Source organism: Phoxinus phoxinus (assembly GCF_949152265.1).
Source record: "Phoxinus phoxinus genome assembly, chromosome: 12".
Classification (NCBI taxonomy): Eukaryota; Metazoa; Chordata; class Actinopteri; order Cypriniformes; family Leuciscidae; genus Phoxinus; species Phoxinus phoxinus.
In genome coordinates, this window is record NC_136887.1 from 2,339,826 (window position 1) to 2,360,235 (window position 20,410).

General features: G+C 39.0%; 2 protein-coding genes across 3 annotated transcripts in view; both read left to right on the plus strand.

Annotated features, from left to right (window-relative positions):
- mgat4b (alpha-1,3-mannosyl-glycoprotein 4-beta-N-acetylglucosaminyltransferase B) overlaps nucleotides 1–9,348 on the plus strand; it is a 189,845-nt gene extending 180,497 nt beyond the window's left edge. Inside the window, exons 13-15 of the mRNA XM_079629730.1 lie at nucleotides 2,136–2,223; nucleotides 4,555–4,667; nucleotides 8,767–9,348. Coding sequence (XP_079485856.1) covers nucleotides 2,136–2,223; nucleotides 4,555–4,667; nucleotides 8,767–8,790 — 225 coding nt within the window. The 3' untranslated portion in view covers nucleotides 8,791–9,348. The remainder of the gene's footprint in view (nucleotides 1–2,135; nucleotides 2,224–4,554; nucleotides 4,668–8,766) is intronic.
- An 8,072-nt stretch (nucleotides 9,349–17,420) lies between these two features.
- Nucleotides 17,421–20,410, plus strand: part of canx (calnexin) — a 32,680-nt gene continuing 29,690 nt past the window's right edge. Inside the window, exon 1 of one of the 2 annotated variants that reach the window (XM_079629729.1) lies at nucleotides 17,421–17,663. The gene's annotated coding sequence lies outside the window, so the exon portion shown is untranslated. The remainder of the gene's footprint in view (nucleotides 17,664–20,410) is intronic. The other variant, XM_079629728.1, reaches the window with a different exon arrangement.

A 20,410-nucleotide genomic window follows, 5' to 3' on the forward strand; every position in this document is an offset into this window, starting at 1 on the left:
AACTCGGCCGGATATAGGAAATTAGCGGGGAATGCCCTGGAGAAAGGAGTATTTGTGGTCTGTTTTATGCTGTTAATGCAGTTTGGGAAATTAGAGCGTCGCTCTTCTGGGGGTTTTGAACATATTCGTCTTCTCTTGGGTCAAATCACAGCTTTTCTGTCCAAGAAGTTACAGTTGCCAGGGACGCAGACACAATGTGTGTAAACCCAATATTTTTGCATCTGAAGTCTTTATACAGTCATGGCCAAAATTGTTGGCACCCCTGGTAAATATGATCAAAACTGGCTGTAAAAAATAAATCTGCATTGTTTATCCTTTTGATCTTTCATTCAAAAAATTGCCAAAATTCTAACCTTTCATTGAAGCAAGAGAATTGAAAGTGGGGAACATGTAAATGGAGAAGAGAAGTGGTCCCAGCACTGAGCCCTGAGGCACTCCAGTAGCTAGATGTTGGGTCTTAGACACCTCACCCCTCCACGACACCCTCAAGGACTTACTGAGGGGGAAGACTTGAACCACTAGAGTGCTGGAGATGCCCTTCATCAACAGGAACAGCTGCAGTGAATGTGTGCGCTGATCTTCACTCTTAAAAATAAAGGGTCTTTATTGGCAGTAATGGTTCCAAAAAGAACCTTTAAAATTCATGCACTCTTAAAAATATATTGCAAAAGTTTGCCATAGAAGAACCACTTTTGGTTCCCCAAAGAACCCTTTCAGTGATCAGTTCTTAAAATAACTTAGCGTTAATAAATATTTTTGTATAAATCGAAAGAACCCCTTTCCACTATAAAGAACCTTTTGTGCAATGGAAAGATTCCATGGATGTTAGATGCTCTCCAATAAATAACCTTTATATTTAAGAGTGTTCCTCCCTCTAAATGTCAGCTCAGGGCTCCTGCGTCACTTCTCTTTAATGCTTCCTTCTCACTTTAATTATTTTTGCTGTCATTTTTGTTTTATCTTGACAGAAAAGCAGAAACACAGATTGGTTCAATATATCACTTTCTGAAGAATCTCTGCCAAAACTGACATTTTTTTTAATAAAGGAATATCACCTCAGATCTGGAAAAATACAGTTGCACTCGCTTTCATAAACTGCTCATTCATATAAAGATTATTGCATGCAACAGATTAAAGGGCTAAATTAGATTTTTATATTCCATGAAGAAAAGAATTGTGTCCGACTCCGTGCAAAACTCATCCCCAGTGCTGTGGGTGGTTGCTAGGATGTTCTGGGTGGTTGCTAGGTGGTTTGATAAAAGCAAAAGCTGAAGTCTCTCTGATAATCCACTCTGTAGATATGGCTGGCATTATCAGATATCAAATATTTGAAATACTGTATTTATGTTGTTTCCACATTAATTTGGAGATGTCAGTTTGAATATATTTATGATTTAAAAAAATGTTTAATTGATTGAAAGCCTTTTGCAACCCTGTTACCAATATATATATATATATATATTTTTTTTTTTTTTTTTTTTTTTTTCTTCTTCTCTGGATATAGTTTTAAAGTTGCGAGATGCATGTTTAGTCTAAATTAATGTATCACAGACAGGACTAGCTAGTTTGAGTCAAAATATTGGTTACTGATAAACCCACACATTCAAGAAACATAATATAAAAGGGTTGAGCTTAACAAAACAGTGTTGTGTAAAAAAATAAATAAATTGGAAAGAAATCATTAATTATGTGACTAATCTAATTAATGGCTCTGCACCCCTATACCTAAACTCATTACTTCAGACCGATGTGTGTTCCAGAAGCGTTGTGGTGCATCATCCCACAGAGGCACAGAATGACTTCACAGAGCTTTACCTGGACTGTTCACTGCAGAACTCAAGCCGGATACTCACTTATAAGAAACTGCTGAATCTCTTTCCTCACACCTTCACTTCAACCCACTAATACTGACTATTATCTGTTTAAAAAACACCTTGCTACGTGTCCTGTGCTGGACTAACTGGGACTGGTCATGGCACTTGCATATTGTTGCCCTGTTGTTAGTTTAATCTGCTAAATAATTTAATGTACATGTATTAATTGAGATCATTTGCAAAATTGGTTTGCCGTTTTTACTGTAAAAACTAGATTATGGTCTAATCGGTTGCTGAAACACTTGTGTCCCTCTTGATCAGAATATTCAGTCGGAGAAAGAAGCACTGAAGGAGGGGAGAGAGAAGACGCCGAAGTACCAGCGCACAGAAGACGGCTTCATCAGGATAGGTGAGCGCACACCTGTGAAGTACACACTAAACACAGCTGCAGTGTTCATGATTCAGCCCATAAACAACATTCATGCTCGTGTGAAGTGTGTGATGGCGTAACTGTTGCTGTGCTGGTTTGCTTTAAATAAGTTATCTTTTCTGACGGTTTATTTAAACTCCTGTCTTGTTTTCTCCACCTTGAACCTGTTTACTCATTTAAATGATCCAGAATTTATATCATATGACGATATTAAAGCGGCTCCACAGTGACATTCTCCTGAGAGAGAATACACATATTCTTGCACAATATGTACACCAGCACAATTCAACACATGGAAAAGATGTTGGTTTTATTTGGGATTGGGTTTGACAGACTGATTTCTCAACTGCAATTTATTCTCATTTAGATAGACCGATATTGATTCTTAAATCAAAAGAATCGATCTTTTAGTCAGTGCTGTTTTCAGTTGAACAAAACTTCACTAAACATTATTTGTTGCTCCTTCCAGTCAATAATCACAATAAGCTTTGTGCTTTATTTTTCAAATACCGTAAAACTGCACATTTTAGAGTGGCCTTTTATTGTGGCCAGCATAAGGCACACCTGTGCAATAATCCTGCTGTCTAATCGGCATCTTGATATGCCACACCTGTGAGGTGGAGGATTATCTCGGCTAAGGAGAAGTGCTCACTAACACAGATTTAGACAGATTTGTGAACAATATTTGAGAGAAATAGGACTTTTGTGTTCAAAGAAAAAGTCTCCGATCTTCGAGTTCAGCTCATGAAAAATGGGGGCAGAAATAAAAGTGTTGCGTTTATAATTTTGTTCAGTATATATATATATATATATATATATATATATATATATATATATATATATATATATATATATATATATATATATATATATATATATATAAATGAATCCATATTGAAAGTGTGTCAGTAACCATCCCTAGTGTGAATCATGAATGCTCTCTGTCTCTCTCTTGCTTTGCTGAACTCACACTCCAAATCCATGGAGAAAATCCTAGCAAATGTTGGTTCTGAAAAGCCTGAAGTGTTTTTGATCTGTTTGGCTGTCTCCCTCTCATGATTATGATTATGATTATGTATGTCTGTCTGTCTGATTACTGCGCCTCAGGGTTATTGAGCCCGTCCCTCGTGTCGGAGTGTTAGCTTCCCCTTCAGTCATTAATGTGCTGAATATAATCCGAGCAGACGCTTCGGAGCACTGCAGGAACCAGCGCAAATACATGTCAATCATTCAAAATATTTATCAGCCAAAGTCAAATGACATTGTGACCTGTTCTCCTGTATGTTGGTGTGTTTTGTGAGATATTTCACTGGAAATCATCTATGGTACAGTACGCTTTCAATGGTGTGTTTTTCGACCGAATTAGTTAAAGCAGCAGTTCACTTCAGAATTACAATCTCCTGATGAGTTACTCTCCTCCACGTCATCCAAGATGTTCATGTGTTTCTCTCTCCAGTGGAACAGAAATGCAGGTGTGTGAGGAACACACTCCAGGATGTTCTCCATATAGTGTCTTCAGTGGTCCAGCGGGTCGAAGGTCAGATGTGAGTTTCAGCTTCAAAGTCTCTCACGATCCAGCCGAGGAATAAGAGTCTCATCTAGACAAACCAGCCGCCATTTTATAACACAATACACATTTATACACTTTTATCCACACATGCTGGTCTTGCACTCGCTGTGATGCGACACACATCAGGTTGAAAGGTCAGGCGTGTTCCGGTTTATAAATGAAGGGAAGGGCGATAAACTCCATCTAATTTTCTCCTCCAACTTCAAAATCATCCCACATCGTTGTTTTACCTTTTGTTTATTTTTACTTGGTCTTTGCACATTCACTTTGTAAACACTGGGTCTGTTATTCCGCCTACATCACGCTTGACCTTTCAACCTGATTACGTAATGTGTGTCGCATCACAGCGAGTGCAAGATCAGCATTTGTTGATAAAAGTTTATAAGATCTAAGATGAGACTACATGAGACTCTTATTCCTCGGCTGGATCGTGAGAGACTTTGAAGCTGAAACTCACATCTGGACCTTCGACCCGCTGGACCATTGAAGTCACTATATGGAGAACATCTGGAGTGTGTTCCTCACACACCTGCATTTCTGTTCCACTGGAGAGAGAAACACATGCACATCTTGGATGACGAGAGGAGAGTAAACCATCAGGACATTGTAATTCTGAAGTGAACTGCTGCTTTCAAGTATGAAGGTTTGTCCCGATCTTCCGCACATGATCTCAGAAGAGTTGTGTTGATGTGTGTGAGTATCGTGTCACAGTGTGTGTGTGTGTGTGTGTGTGTCCTCAGGGAGGTTTGAGAACGGGATGGCGGAGGGCGAGGTGGACTCTTCCTTCGGGCCGCTGGAGGCTCTGAGACTCTCAGTGCTGACCGACTCTCCGGTGTGGGTCATTCTCAGCGAGGTACAGCTCTCACAACCTCACTCTCTTCATCTAAAGGGAAGATGTATATATATAACCTGGAATCCAATTCTGGAATCAAAATACATGAGGTCAGGAATCAGATATAAGTTCAAATTAAAATTTCTCTTATCAATTCCTTTTGTGGGCATTTCAAAATTACTTTAAACTATTAAAGCGTGAGACTCTTCTGCTGTTTTCTGAGCTTCATGAGTGTGTATCAGTATATTAGATCAGCGCAGCTCTTAAAGTGACAGCACTAATATTCCTGCGTCACTATAATAACACTAATATTCCTGCTGTCTCGTTAATAACACTAATATTCCTGCTGTCTCGTTAATAACACTAATATTCCTGCTCTATAATAACACTAATATTGAAAACGACCCAAAAATAGCGCCCAGCGGGCCTGTCGAGCGTTAAGTCTCTTAGCGGAGTGGATGTATTCGAGGTTCCGGTGGTCAGTCCAAACAATAAATGGGACACTACACAGCCCCTACCCCTCCGTCGGAAGCATCGACCTCGACTATAAATTGCCTCAGGATCCGGGGTGACTAAAATGGAGATGAACAACCTCTTGAGTCGATCGAATGCATCTTGTGCCATCTCTGACCAAACTAATTGAGACTTGGTCGAGGTGAGGGCAGACAGAGGGGCTAAAATCACGAATGAATAGTCTGTTAAAGTTAGCGAATCCTAAAAAACGCTGGAGAGCAACTCGAGACTCCGGAACAGGCCAATCGAGGACCGCCCGAACCCTCTCGGGATCCATGTGATACCCTCAGCAGAGCCCACCGAACCACGGAACGAGCCCGATCGAGAATGAAATGCACATTTTTCTGACTTGACGAAAAGGCGGTTCTCGAGTAATCGTTGTAAGACCCGGCGAACCCGTTTGACGTGTACTTCGAGCGAGGGTGAGAAAATGAGGATGTCGTCCAGATAAACGAACACAAAGATATTTAACCTGTCTCGCAAGACATCGTTGACCAACACCTGGAATACTGCGGCGGCGTTGACCAGCCCGAAAGGAAGAACGCAGTATTCAAATTGACCGATAGGGTGTTAATCGCGGTCTTCCACTCGTCCCCCTGCATAATACGAACGAGATATTCGTTCGGTATGCGTTACGCAAGTCCAACCTTGTGAAGACCTTTGCGCCCTGCAAGATTTCAAAGCCGACGACATAAGGAGCAAGGGGTAGCGATTCTTGAGCGTTATGTCGTTCAACCCTCGATAATTGATGCAGTGACGCAACGAACCATCCTTCTTCTTCACAGAGAAGAACCCCACACCGGCAGGAGAGCAGGACGGGACAATACTCCCAGCGTCTAGAGATTCGGAGAGGTACTTCTCCAAAAGCCTCCAGTTCGGGTGCAGAGAGAGAATATAATCTACCGCGGTGTGGCACGGTGCCAGGATGGAGATCAATGCTACAATCGTAGGGACGGTGAGGCGGTAAAGAAACGGACTAAAGACCGCCCGCAAATCGTGGTATTCCTCCGGGACCCCAGACAGATCTCCAGGCTCCTCCTGAAACACAGAGACAGAAGAGACCACAGGAATCGCAGAAACTAAACAATTAACATGAGACGACAGACTCCAAGACAACATGGTACTCTTGACCCAGTCAATATGGGGGTTATGTTGGGTTAGCCAGGGACAATGGGGGAATAGGGAGACTAAAAAATGAGAAAAGAAATAGTCACTTGATGGTTCCCTGAAATAGTGAGACTAACCGGACTGGTGACACAATGAATCTTAGAAAGCATTCTGCCATCCAGGGCAAAGACGGTGGAGCTATCGTTCAAGTCCACCAGGGGGATGTGATGTTCCCGAGCCCATCTCTCATCAATGAAGTTCCCTTCAGCTTAGTGCGGGACACGAGAGGGTAGAACCAGCCCAACGGAGAACCGCGGGCAGGGTCGTGGTGAGGACGTCACAGTAGCGCTCGCCAGTACTCCTCTGTCTACTGGCGAGATCTGGCTTTTTTAGCTTCGAGGAAGCGGCAAAGTGGCCAGCCGCGCCGCAGTAGAGACAGTCTGTTGGTGATGCGACGCTGTTGTTCATCGGCCTGGAGGCGAATGCTACCCAACAGCATCTGGTCTGGGAGCAGCAGAAGCAGAAGGCTCACGAGGTGTAGCGGTCGCTGCTCGAACATGTCGCCGTTGCTCTAAGCATCTACTAGTTGATCGAGCTGGGCAGGAGAACCACGAGCATAAATCTCCTCCTTCAAATCCACATTCAGACCCTCCAGGAGACGAGTGACCAAGGCAGGCTCATTCCACTCACATGTGCTGGCAAGCGTGCGAAATTCAATGGCGAAATCGTTCTTCTGCCCTGATGAATCGTGGTCAGAAGACGCGAAGCCTCGCGTCCAAAAACCGACGGGTCGAAGACTTTAATCATGTGTCGAAATTGTGTTTTTGGCAAACAGCGAGTCGCTGTGGAATACTTCGCGTTTGTTGGCTTATAACGTTTTTACATGATTGCAGATAAATCACAAGTAAATAGCCTATAGTCCAGGCCTACTGCATAGTTTCATTTGTGTTTTTGATTGTAATGTAAACATTACAAAATGCCAGATGACATCAATAAAGTTAAATGTATATGCCGTTATGATGTCATTAGACATGATTATTGCAATTTATCATAATAGTTTGTGCTCGTTTACACTATTTACAACCTCTAGGCTTATTTATGTCCAGATAATAATGTGAGATATGGACATAAATCCTAATCACAGGAATCGACGTCAGTGGCGTCTGATATAATGGATGAATGAACAGCATCGTAAAAAAAAAAGACATACTAAGCAAGTGCAACAACATAGAAGTTTACAAATAAGAGATTTATTTACTAGTCCATCAACATGATCGCCAGGTCAGCGTCCCTGTTGCATCCAGTGCCGCAGGATCACAGTATCCCGGATCCATGAAATAACTGGCCTTTAGAAAATCTGCCGCCTCTATGGGGATTTAACACAGGGGTGTGCTGACTTATGCACCCTGTGTTTGAGGAAGAACATTTATTTATATGTACTCTAGTAAAGTGTAATTTATTCCTGTGATCAAAGCTGAATGTTCAGCATCATTACTCCAGTCTTCAATTCAATTCAAGTTTATTTGTATAGCGCTTGTCACAATACATATTGTTTCAAAGCAGCTTTACAGAAAATGCATTTCAAAAATGTACAAACAAAAATACAGTTAGTTAATCATAAATTTAGGGCATAACATATCGCCGGCGTTGGGTCGTCTCTTCACAGACGTTGGGGCATCTGAAGTCTCCTTTCAGTGTCACATGATCTTCAGAAATCAGTATAATATGATGATCTGATGCTCAAGAAACATTTATGTTGAAAACAAGTTTTTTTGGAAACCCTGATATGCTTTATACAGTATTCCTTGATGAATAGAAAGTTGGGGGAAAACAGCATTTATTTCAAATATAATGTTTTGTGACATCATAAATGTCTTTACCGTCACTCATTTTGATCAATTTAGTGCATCCCTGAATAAATACAATTTTATTTTATATTAATTTGTTACAATATATATGTAATTTTATTTATATATAATATATTGGTCACACTTTACAATAAGGTTCATTAGTTAACATGATCTAAGAATGAACAATACTTCTTCAGCATTTATTAATCTTAGTGAATGTTAATTTCAACATTTAATAATACGTTATTAAAATCAAAGGTTTTGTTTGTTAACATTAGTGAATGCACTGTGAACTAACATGAGCAAAACTGAACATCTGGATTTTTATTAATTAACATTAACAAATATTAATAAATATAGTAACTAATGTGTTGCTCATATTTAGTCCATGTTAACTAATGAAGCACATTATGTACAGCGCTTTGGTCAACCTAGGGTTGTTTTCAAATGTGCTTTATAAATAAAATAAATAAAGTGTTATCAATATGTGTTATAATTTGTATTTTAATTATATATGCATTTTTCCTTGTGTGTGTGTGTGTGTGTGTGTGTGTGTGTGTGTGTGTGTGTGTGTGTGTGTGTGTGTGTGTGTGTGTGTGTGTGTGTGTGTGTGTGTGTGTGTGTGTGTGTGTGTGTGTGTGTGTGTCCAGATGTTCATCAAGAAAGCGGAGTGACTGATGTTCATCAACACCTGTGTGTGTCAAGCTCTCTCTCTGCTCCACACACACACCGGTCCTGTAGCGCCACCCGCTGGACACCGCAGAGGATCACACACACACACACACACACACACACACACACTGATGATGACGACGCTGTCTTTTCTAAACTGTATTTATATGTACATAAGCTCGCGGTTGAGTTCCTGTAATTACACTGGTCTGTCGTCGCGGGCTCTGGATGCCCGTTCACACACACACACACACACACACACACACTTGGACTTCGACTAATGCTGCTTCTGGAACGGGGACTCTTCTTAATTTCCTACTCGAGATCTGATTTCCAGAGTTCAGTTTGTGTTGTACATTAGTTGGCACATGCTTCTGTTTAGGCTTCTCCAAACGGTGTGTATTTATTGTATTTATGAGGATACATGAAGAGTACACACACGCGCTAGTGTCAGTTCTGCACAGGCGTGTGTTTCCACGAGAGGAGCGTGTGTTGTAACTAGAGTATGCTGCTGAACTCTTCTTCTTATAATAAAATCAAATCAAGAGGGAAGCCTCCCAACATGTCGTTTATACTTTATTACTGGTTGCACTTTACTTCAAGGTGAGTTACATTACTCGTAAGTGATATTAATGAACATGTACTGACTGTAGAGTTACGGCTGCACTGTAAAAAAAATTTGTGATTATTTATCACAACTTAAAATCCAATATTGTTTCAACTTTAAAAAGTATGTTTTCATGCTTGACTTAAAATATTAAGTTTAGTTAACTTTAGTTTAGTTTAGTTAAGTTGGATATTTAAGTTATCACAACAAATTTTAAGTTGTTATAACTAATCGCAGCCACATTTTTTACAGTTTGGTTAATTATGCATAATTTACTGCTCAGGGTCATTCCGTGTCAAATCAACCAGATTTCAGAAACTTCCCTGGCTCAAATTTAGATTTTGTCCATATTTTTTCTGAAGAAAGACAAACATAAATAGTGATGAAAGCCAAAATATTAAATATCACAGATGTATATTTACTGAGTAATCCAGAATTTTGTGGAGATTTTCACCAGAGATTTGTTGCCAAATTACAGGGGTGTAAAATGACTTTAGGAAGATGGCGGCATTATTATTTTATTATTCTACAGAGATCGGTGGAGCTATTAGTGAAATCTGTTGACTTTAGCAATCTTAGTTTCATCATACGCCACAGTGTGCATGCCTGTGACTCAAGAAGTATTAAAGATATCTTAATATCATTTTAGATTCTGGTTCTTAACAAACGTTTATTTTAATATCTTCATATTAAATGGAGATCTTCATGTGACGAAAAGATGATTCTTCTCTTTTAAAGAGGAATAACTGAAGAACAAATAATGTTCAAACTTAAACGTGTCTTGTTTCCCTCGACCGGAACAACTGCTTATCTTGAAGATGTGATTTTCTTCTGAAGCGGCCAAGAGTTCAAAAGTGCAGTATCGTACAATTTCCCAAATCGACACCCCGATATCTCTGGGATTGAACCATCGAGGGCCTTAAAAATTAAGATTTGGAAAGAAAAGTTTCATATGAGCAAGAGTCTAAGAGGCCATTAATTTATCACTTCTTGAGTTACAGACATGCAAACTTCAGGAAAGTGTTTGTTTTTGGCGCTCGGAGAGGTGTGTGTTCAGTTGTTTTGACAGATAAACATTTGATTTCTAGGTTCAGTGTTATTTGTTCTTCAAACATTCTTCTTTAAACACATAACTATCCGCTGTTTGAAATGTTACGTTTGGTTCTTCCCCATTGAAAATGGGTTAAATTCAACTATTTAAACATGCGCTGCTTTAAGATCCCAATATATCTGTGTGATTGAATATAGGGCAAAAAAATGAAGATTGCAAAACAAAAGTTCAGGATGGATATTAAGATACCTTGAATATCTTGAGTTACATGACAACTTTGGAAAAATAATATTTATGGAATGTTCCATGCAATTGACCCTTCGCAGGGAGCTTGATTGACAGGTGATCTGACCAATCATACTTCACCATCCGCCATTTTGTCTGATAAAGCGGTCAGGAGAGTTAGTGGATTAACACTGGAGGATTTGAGCTTGAGAAGCGGAGTGTACTGACGTCTTTCCACGGTTAAAACAACATTCCTTCTGATCAGGGCCGTTGCTGGTGGGGTGAAAGGTGGTGACAATTATAGGGGCCCCCGCTGCCCAGGGGGCCCCCACAAAATCCAGCAGTTATACTATAGGGACACTATATGAATAATTATAATATTTATTAGTTGTATGCCTGAGATTTAAAATGAAAACCACAAAAAAACATGCAACTTGGTTAAATATTTTTTCCAAATAGCTGCTTCTCTTACCTCCCTAAAAATGGTTTAGTCCGATCTATTTATTAGTTATTAATAAATACCCCGCCCCAGCTCGTGAAGAGAACCAATCAGAGTTGAGGCGGCATTGCCTGAAGACGTTAATCTGGTGGAACTGACTCACTGGAAAAATGTCGGGAAAAAAATTATACAAATATGGTTATCAGAAACGCCACGAAAAGAAGGAGAGGGAGGCCAGGAGAGTTGTTGGATCCCAGTCAATTAAAACCTTCTTTAACGCAGGTTAGTGTATTGTATTGTTATTTCGCTGAGAATCAGAAAACTACCGTCTTCTTTCACTTTTCATTAACGGGCGCGAGCGGCACTACAACCGACTGAATGATTACGCGATTAAAATCCCTGTCCTTTTCACTATTGTAAATAACTTGACACGAGACACGACGCATTGTATTATGCATAATATGACCTGCTGGCTGGTGATGTGTTTATTACATCAAGAAACACGAATACAACTGCACTTGAATGAATAAATGTATGAGCTTTATTTCAATATTATTTTACCAGTTCCATATTATCTCTATTAAAATACATAATAAGATAAATCTTTTTTAAAACTTTGACTACATTCTTAAGACTGTTACTTACGTGGTTTGACCATACGGCAACATAGGACGAAAAGGGTACCCCATAACGTCAATATGAGACGGAGACATAAGCGCACCAGCAGCGCCCCCTAACGGTACCCTAACGCATACCTAAACCTAACCATAACCTGAACCGTCTCATATTGACGTTATAGGGGTACCCTTTTCGTCGTATGTTGCCGTATGGTCAAACCACGTCAGTATGTGACGTTTTGAGATGAGACTGTGTTACAACCCATAAAAACATTATTTTACCGTTCCTTTTTTAAAAATTGGTTTTCTTATTATTTAATTTGTATTTATTTATAGGCCTAACCTTTGATGACTTTACACTTCACTCCACTTCAAGCTTTTTGTTAATTTTTATTAGTTGTAATTTTATAGAATTTTAAGATACTCAAACTGCAAAAAAATGCCTTTCTTACTCAGTATTTTTGTCTTGTTTCCAGTCCAAATATCTCAAAATTCTTAAATCAAGATACATTTACTAGATAAGCTAAATGCAATAAAATATTAAGTCTTGTTTTCTGTTGAAATAAATCAAATTTAAGTGAGTTTTTGCTTAAAACTTGTCAAATAATCTGCCAATGGGGTAAGATAAATAATGTTAAAACAAGATAATTTTTCTTACCCCATTGGCAGGTTATTTGTCTTGTTTTAGGCAAAAATATCTTATTCTATTATTTATATCTAAAAATACTGAATAAGAAAAGCATTTTTTTGCAGTGTTGTCAGGAATAACTTTATAATTTATATGTAATATTTAGAATAATAATAATATAATAATTTATATAAAGAAATTTTCTATTTAGGCCTATTTTCTTTTTATATTTAATGTTATATTTGTTTATTTTGCTTTTGCTGATGTTCATTAAAATCTTGATTTACATTTATTTGTTATCTGCTTTGTTATTTTGTAAGAAAACCCTAGTTACATGTGGGCCTCCATGCATATTGTACAGTACGCCAACAATATATGAGTATGTATGCAGAAAATATATTGGTGGAGGGTGGTGGGGGGCCCACATCAATTTTTTTTCAGGGGGCCCCGGATCCTCTAGCTACGGCCCTGCTTCTGATGTTCATTCATGTTTATAGGATGCTATAAATGAACTAGAGGGAAGAGATGATCGGTTCACGTGCAGCGACACAGCGATCTGACACACACATTAAAGAGACACAAAACACTATTTATTGTTTACATTTCTTTTTAAAAATGACCACATTTGAAAGGGGATACTTTGTTTAATATGTTTAATATCAAAAGTAACCGAAAAGTAACCCGATCTGTCCTGTCTGTCAGTGTCTCTCTGCTCCACGATGTGTTTTTAGATTGCGGCGTAGATTGTCGGACATAGCGACAGTAACTAAGGGGGGCGGGTCTTTGCGAACGGTCAAATTGTGTTGATAGAAAAAAATTGGATCCATTTCTAGTTTAAACATTATTTGATCTTCAGATATTCCTCTTTAAATATAAAGTATCCGCTGTATGAAAAGCGACCCAACTTTGTTTTTTGGCCACTGAAAATTAATAGAATTTAACAATGTAATGAAGCCGCATTAAGATCTCCATATCTATGAAGATACCAAAAGAAAAGGTTGTTGAGAACCAGAATCTAAAGGATATTAAAATACTTTAATACTTCTGATTAAATTGACAGGCATGCAAACTTGAGGAAAGCGCTTTCTGCCATTTTTGAACTGTCACTGTTGGCATATAATACAACAAAGATTGATAAAGTCAACAGATTTCACTAATAGATCTACAAATCTATGAATTATGCTGCTTTCTTTCTCACCCCTGTAATTTGGCTCCATATCTCAGGTGAAAATCTCCACAAAATAGTGGATTACTCAGTAAATATACATCTGTGATATTTAATATTTTGGCTTTCATCACTATTTAAGTTTGTCTTTCTTCAGAATTTTTTTTTTACATATTTTGTGTGTGTGTGTGTGTGTGTGTGTGTGTGTGTGTCTGTCTCCACATCATCACCAAGAATGTTTTGAATGTTCAGAGAATATTTCCATAACGGATCCTGCCAGACACACCCGTTCAGCTCAGGGTCTGTCAGTGCACTGCTATCTACTACACACTCAGTTTGCTGTCTAATAATAGAAATAATTAAAATGCAATCAGATGCTACACACACTTGGCAAGGGTTCTGCCAAGAAAGAAAGAAACCGAAGATGTGTGCTGTAAGATTGAGAGCATCACGTGACCCTCAGCATCGCCGCGACATCAGTCACGTGACTCGCGACTTCTCTTGATTGGCCCGTTTGATGATCCATGAACTCAGATTAACATGTAATTTGAATAAAGTCTAAACTTGACTTCAGTGTTTATGCTACAGCAAAGTAGAGTAGAGACACTACCTAACACTTTTAGTCTTCCTGTGTGTGTGTGTGTGTGTGTGTGTGTGTGTGTGTGTGTGTGTGTGTGTGTGTGTGTGTGTGTGTGTGTGTGTGTGTGTGTGTGTGTGTGTGTGTGTGTGTGTGTGTGTGTGTGTGTGTGTGTGTGTGTGTGTGTGTGTGTGTGTGTGTATTTAATTTCACACGTCTAGTAGGCTACAATTATGTTTCATTAAAACAGTAAATACATTTTTCTTGATTTACCCTTAAAAAGAATGGAAGTGAATGTGACAACATGCCCCATAGGTGAGGTACATTATAACATGACCATATATGACAGATTAAAATATCATCTGATCTAATCAAGGAATATACAAGACAAACTAAAATATTATCTCAATAAAATACAATTATTAACTTTTATATATTTGAATTTTTTTATAATTATAAAGAAACACATTTTTGAGTTTGACAACAAACACCAGAAAACACAGCTATACAGCATAGTTCAAAACATAATAATAATTAATAATTTCTGAACATTGACTCTCAGTCTTTATTCGCTTTTTTCTTATGGTTTCTCAATAGAATTCATAAAAGTATGGAATATAATATCATAGTTCTAATAGTGGCTCAGTGTGACAACATGCCCCGGTGTAAACCCGGCGGGTGTCTCCTGCTGGTGACACAACTATCTCAACTGTTCAATAACACATATAAGAGTAAAAGATGTGTCTAATTTTAAATAAACACAAAAAAACAGATGAAAAATTAACTTCAGTTAGAAATGTACTATTGCTATAAATAAATGTTTAGTGATATCTATATATATTCAGTGAATTTTGGCGTAATTTCCCTCTATAGTGTTGATACGGCAACTAGTAAATACACTGAGTTTCGTCATGCATGTGTGGAAGTATTTAAACAAGTGTGTGACAACTAGCCCCGCATTAGTGTGTGCCCCGCTCTCAGTTTGAGCAACAATATCCTCATATATATGAATGAGAACCGAATCACTGTGTCTTTGAATGCCTTTGACCCTCTTCTCTGAGATGAACCGTGTTTACAGTCAACGTCTCGCTCTACCGGTCTCCCCACTGATGATGATGATGATGATGAGGATGAGGATGATGATGATGATGATGAGGATGAGGATGATGATGATGATGAGGATGAGGATGATGAGGATGATGATGATGATGATGATGATGATGAGGATGATGATGATGAGGATGATGATGAGGATGCTCACCTGAACACCACAGCACAGGTGTGTTCTGAACACTGCAGCTCCGTTTCACTCGCAGAACAACACACACCAAACCCTATACCTCTCAATCAGTGTTGGGGAAATGCATGAGAAGTAACTTGAGTTATGTAATCAGATTACTTTTTCAAGTAACTAGTAAAGTAACGCATTACTTTTAAAATTTACAACAAAATATCTGAGTTACTTTTTCTCATTTATTGACTGACAGCTCTCCTGTCCTCATGTTGAGACAAATCATCAAAGTGCAGAGGCGGTGTGTGTGTGTGTGTGTGTGTGTGTGTGTGTGTGTGTGTGCGCGTGTGTGTGTGTACATGATGTTTATTGTAGTTCTAGACTAAATGTGAGCATTTACTCATCTCACTTGCACAAAATTTTTTTTTTAAATATTCCTCAAAATGAATAAAATTTGTGAAATGCAGAATCAGAATACTATGCAAACCTCCAATAACTAAATATGTTGAATAAAACATACATTTTAATGCATTTAATCTCACTTTATTGACCAATGTACTTGCTTCTGACCTTCGATGATTCGGTTAAATAAGCAAAAATGACTTCGATAAAGGTTTGCTGGTGTGCTTTCCTCTACTGTACACATGTCCTTCAGCCGGAGGATTATTATTTCACTTTTGGTGTGAAAGCGTCTTTACATTTGCCCAAAAATAGAACGTTTGTGTTATAAAAAAACAAGCCCAGTCCAGGTGGGAACAAAAGTAACGCAAAAGTAACGTAACGCATTACTTTTCTAAAAAAGTACACTCTAAAAAATGCTGGGTTGTTTCAACCCAATTTTGGGTCAAATATGGACAAACCCAGCCGTTGGGTTAAAAATTTTAATTACATGTTTAACCCAACGTTTGGGTTTGTCCATATTTCACCCAAAATTGGGTTGAAACAACCCAGCATTTTTTAGAGTGTAACTAAGTAATGCAATTAGTTACTTTTTAAGGGAGTAACGCAATATTGTAATGCATTACTTTTAAAAGTAACTTTCCCCAACACTGCTCTCAATACACCAGAGGTTCACCCGAAAACCATTCACTGTAAATATTAAATAAAAATACTATGGAAGTCAATGGGGTTCATCCACTGTCTGGTCACAAACATTCTTCTATATCCTCTGTTGTGTGACAGAAATCAGGTTTGAAACACTATGAGGATGACAGAAGGTGAACTGAAGATGTAATGTCATTTACAGTAACTTACTGTTTTGAGATATGTTGAGAAATGTCTCACTGGTTTTTATTATTATTATTTATATCCATACAATGCAAGTCAGTGGTTTCTAAAACTATTGCTGGTGATGTTAAATCACAGATGCTAAAGATCATGTCATAATCTCAGTGCGGTGTGATTATATTACACACTGCCAATTCATAATGACTCTACATTCATATAATTTTGTCAAAATACCAAAGATTTGATGGTGATTTTATACTAAAATTAAGGTAGCTCTCCGTGTATTCGACACACTCATCCTCAAAAATAGAAAGAAAGCATTGCATTTATCTACAAATCTAATTTGATTAAATTCAAACATTTAGGCAGAAGCCTTTATGACCAATTTCGTCAAAAATGTTGAATGCTATCACATGTAATGTGTTCCACTTCGGCATGTCGAGCCGTGTGCGTTTGAGTGTTTTATAAATATTAGTCATATTTTTCCTCTTTTTTTTATGCGTTGGGTTTAAATATTTACAAATACAGCCCAAAAGGTATGTTAATAAACAAAACAACCGAACAAAAAAAATTATAAAAGCAAAAGATAGAATTAAAGTTCAATAAAAAGATCACAAATACGAACAGTTTTAAAAATATAAAATACTTAATGAAAATGCGCATTACCCATTTTTACATGTACGCACTAGATTTAGATATTAGAAGTATCATATTGATTAAATAATATTCCTTATGATAAGGCATGTCGTAAGCTATTAACAATTCTGAATATATATATTTTTGAAATCTATAGACATGAAGTGATCCTCACATTAAATCCGTCATCTTTCGCTTCTGCTGTGATGTATCCAATGAGCGTGTATTTCCGTGTACGCCTCGGCCAATCAGCGGCGTCCACGAGGTGCAGGTCGGAGGCGGAGCCCTCAGTCTGTGACAGACGTCAAATCTGACCAATCATCATCGCGAAAGGTCCAAAAGGCGTGCCCACGCTGAACTGACCCGCCAATCGGCTCGTGCGGGAGGCGGGGCCTGTGTGTGGGGATTCATCGTCCACAGCCACACGTGACGCGCTGTAGTCGCAGGCGGAGAGCTGTATCAGTGAGCACGGGTGAGTACACTACACCGCAAACTCGAGCTTTACTACACCTGTATGTTTTCTGCTCACCTGCAGACTGGTTTAACGATGGGTTCTTGCAAGAAAGCGGGGATATATGGAGGGTTAAGAGGAGAGTAAGTGCGTTGACCTGAAGGCGAGTTGGTCAGCTAGCGCTTGAGCTAAGCTAACAGATGCAGGTGTCATGTCAAAAAAACAGAACTCCTCATTCAAACATGTTTCCTGGCGTTAAGAGCGCGATTTACCGTAAGATGCTCGTATCTAATGTTGGATCTGCTGGCAGAGATTGACTCCAGTGAATGAAGTTATGACTGATGAGATATATGCGCTTTACATCATTATATGCGAGGTTTACTTCATGGAGACTCGCGTGTGTGTTTATATCTAGAGCTATCTGCAGGTGTTATATAGCCAGGTCATGTCGATTAGTCTGGCGTCCAGTGATCGAATATCCCTCCACACAGTCTTGCTTTCAGTTTGAGGTTTGCATGGATGCTTCTGGAAAGCATGGCTGTGGGAGGGATGAACACGGAAAAGCCAAACCGGCTAAACTAGAGCAGCACATGTCAGTTAAACCGTCACTTCCGGCCTGTAGAGAGAAGGTCACGCGACAGACTTAATGAGGGTTGGTCTGATTAAAACAAGAGACTTCTTATTTCCGTGTGTGTGTGTGTGTGTGAGCGAGGAAATGGTTGTCGTGACCCCTTGTTGCCATGTAACTGTGTGTTTTCAGATTCTGGCACATCAGATGTAGAGCTGAACTTTGACCTATATATTTAACCCAAAGATGACATTCCCGGTGTGAACTCTTGTCTAGAAGTGCAACACTGCTCCTCTGTGAACGGGTCACGGCAATTATCTACAGGCTTTTATCTATTCACTTTTATGGCCTGTGTCCTGCTCCGAGGCGTCACGCCTCACTGGTGCACTCTGGGAAGGTTGTGTGTGTGTGTGTGTGTGTGTGTGTAGGCCTGTGGTACCTTCCCCCATCAACTCAAGCCCAGATCTGTGTGTGCAGTCGAGTGTAAAGAGGCTTAGCCGTGTGTCTGGAAGTGTGTGTGTGTGTTCACCATTGGGTGCCGACCCCCGTTCGGACCCTCGTTCAACAAGCACTGTGTGTGTAAACAACCAGTATAATGTACAATCGACCAGTTATCATCACAGAGTCGATATGGAGATCAAGTCTTGGATAGCATGCGCTATAAAGGTGTTATTACGCCCCTGTACACAAGATGTAATATTAATCTCTGGTGTCCCCAGAATGTGTGTGTGAAATAACAGCTCAAAATCCCCAGATCATTTATTATATCTTGTCAAATTTGCCCCTTTTTGGGTGTGAGCAAAAACTTGCCGTTTCTGTGTGTGTGTGTGTGTGTGTGTGTGTGTGTGTGTGTGTGTCTTTAAATGCAAATGAGCTGCTGTGTTAGAACCAGTGCTGTAATCAACCAAAGAAAATCTTGGTCGACTGAAGTCTGGAAATTTTAGACTAAAAATGACATTAGGAAAAAAAACTGTTACATTAATTACCTGTGCAGTACTTAGCCTTGTTGTTCGCCGAAATTAATTATAAATAAACATAACTAGTAGGCTATTTGCAGTATATTAAATCGTTATTGACCTGATTATTTTGCACTGACACGAGTCTGTCGACATCACGCGCACCGGAGCAATATCATAGTACTGTTTTCTGAAATCATAGGCTATGTTGTCAACTAGTGATGTCATCAAGAACTTTTGAGGAATATGCAACATAATTTAGACACTTGTTTTTATCATATGTATTATAGTAACTGACAGACTCGCACAGAGGCTGAACACAGAGCCTCTGAGACGCGATAGGCTTACAGCTTACAGCTTTTACTCTTAAACACAACAGGCACGTCCACTTTAATAGACAAATAATATTTAACAAACCAGATCAAGAGCAGAAACTAAAGTGCATAACTGACAAATAAAGCATAGGCTCAACACTAATACAGACAGTGGCACAGCGCATTGGGCTCCAATCATTTTCCCCGTTTTCTATATTAAAAACTGCGGCCTCGCTGCCGATGGACACATGGTAGAAGAGGACTGACTATGAATTAAACGCTCTCACAATTAAATACATAATATTCAGCAAACCTTCTAGTAGGGATGGCTGACGCGAGACAGTCGGTCCGAAGCTTCGCGAGATCCCGAAGCGCAGATGTTTCGAAACACTGATCCGAAGCGTGATTCAAAACACCCGTGTCACGTGACTACGGCCAAACGAAGCCTCGAAGTGTTCATCAGGTGTGATCCGCGGTCAGCGTTTGATTGACAGGTCGGGAACAGATCGCACATCTGTATAAAAGTGAAATCAACACATCTTGACCTTGTGGGTTTTTGTGAGAGGAGTTTGATTTTGAGATTTTTGGTGATATAGTGATATAAATATACATTTAAATTTACACAACACATTGACTGATAGGCTAGAGACAGACAGAGTATACACATTAATAGATGCATAGATATAAATATATATAGACATACATATAGAGATAGATTATAGATGGATTAAGATAGATAGATATATAAAAATAACATTATGCACAGTGAGGAGCCTACAGGTTACAAGCTTCACATATTAGAAAAATACAATAATAAAAAAACAACACATTTTTTAATGTCTCGTTGACAAGGTAGCTTCAGATCAACACCTGACCACTAGGTGTCACCGTGGAGACGGGTGTCGGATGGTTTCACGAAGCCTCGATCTC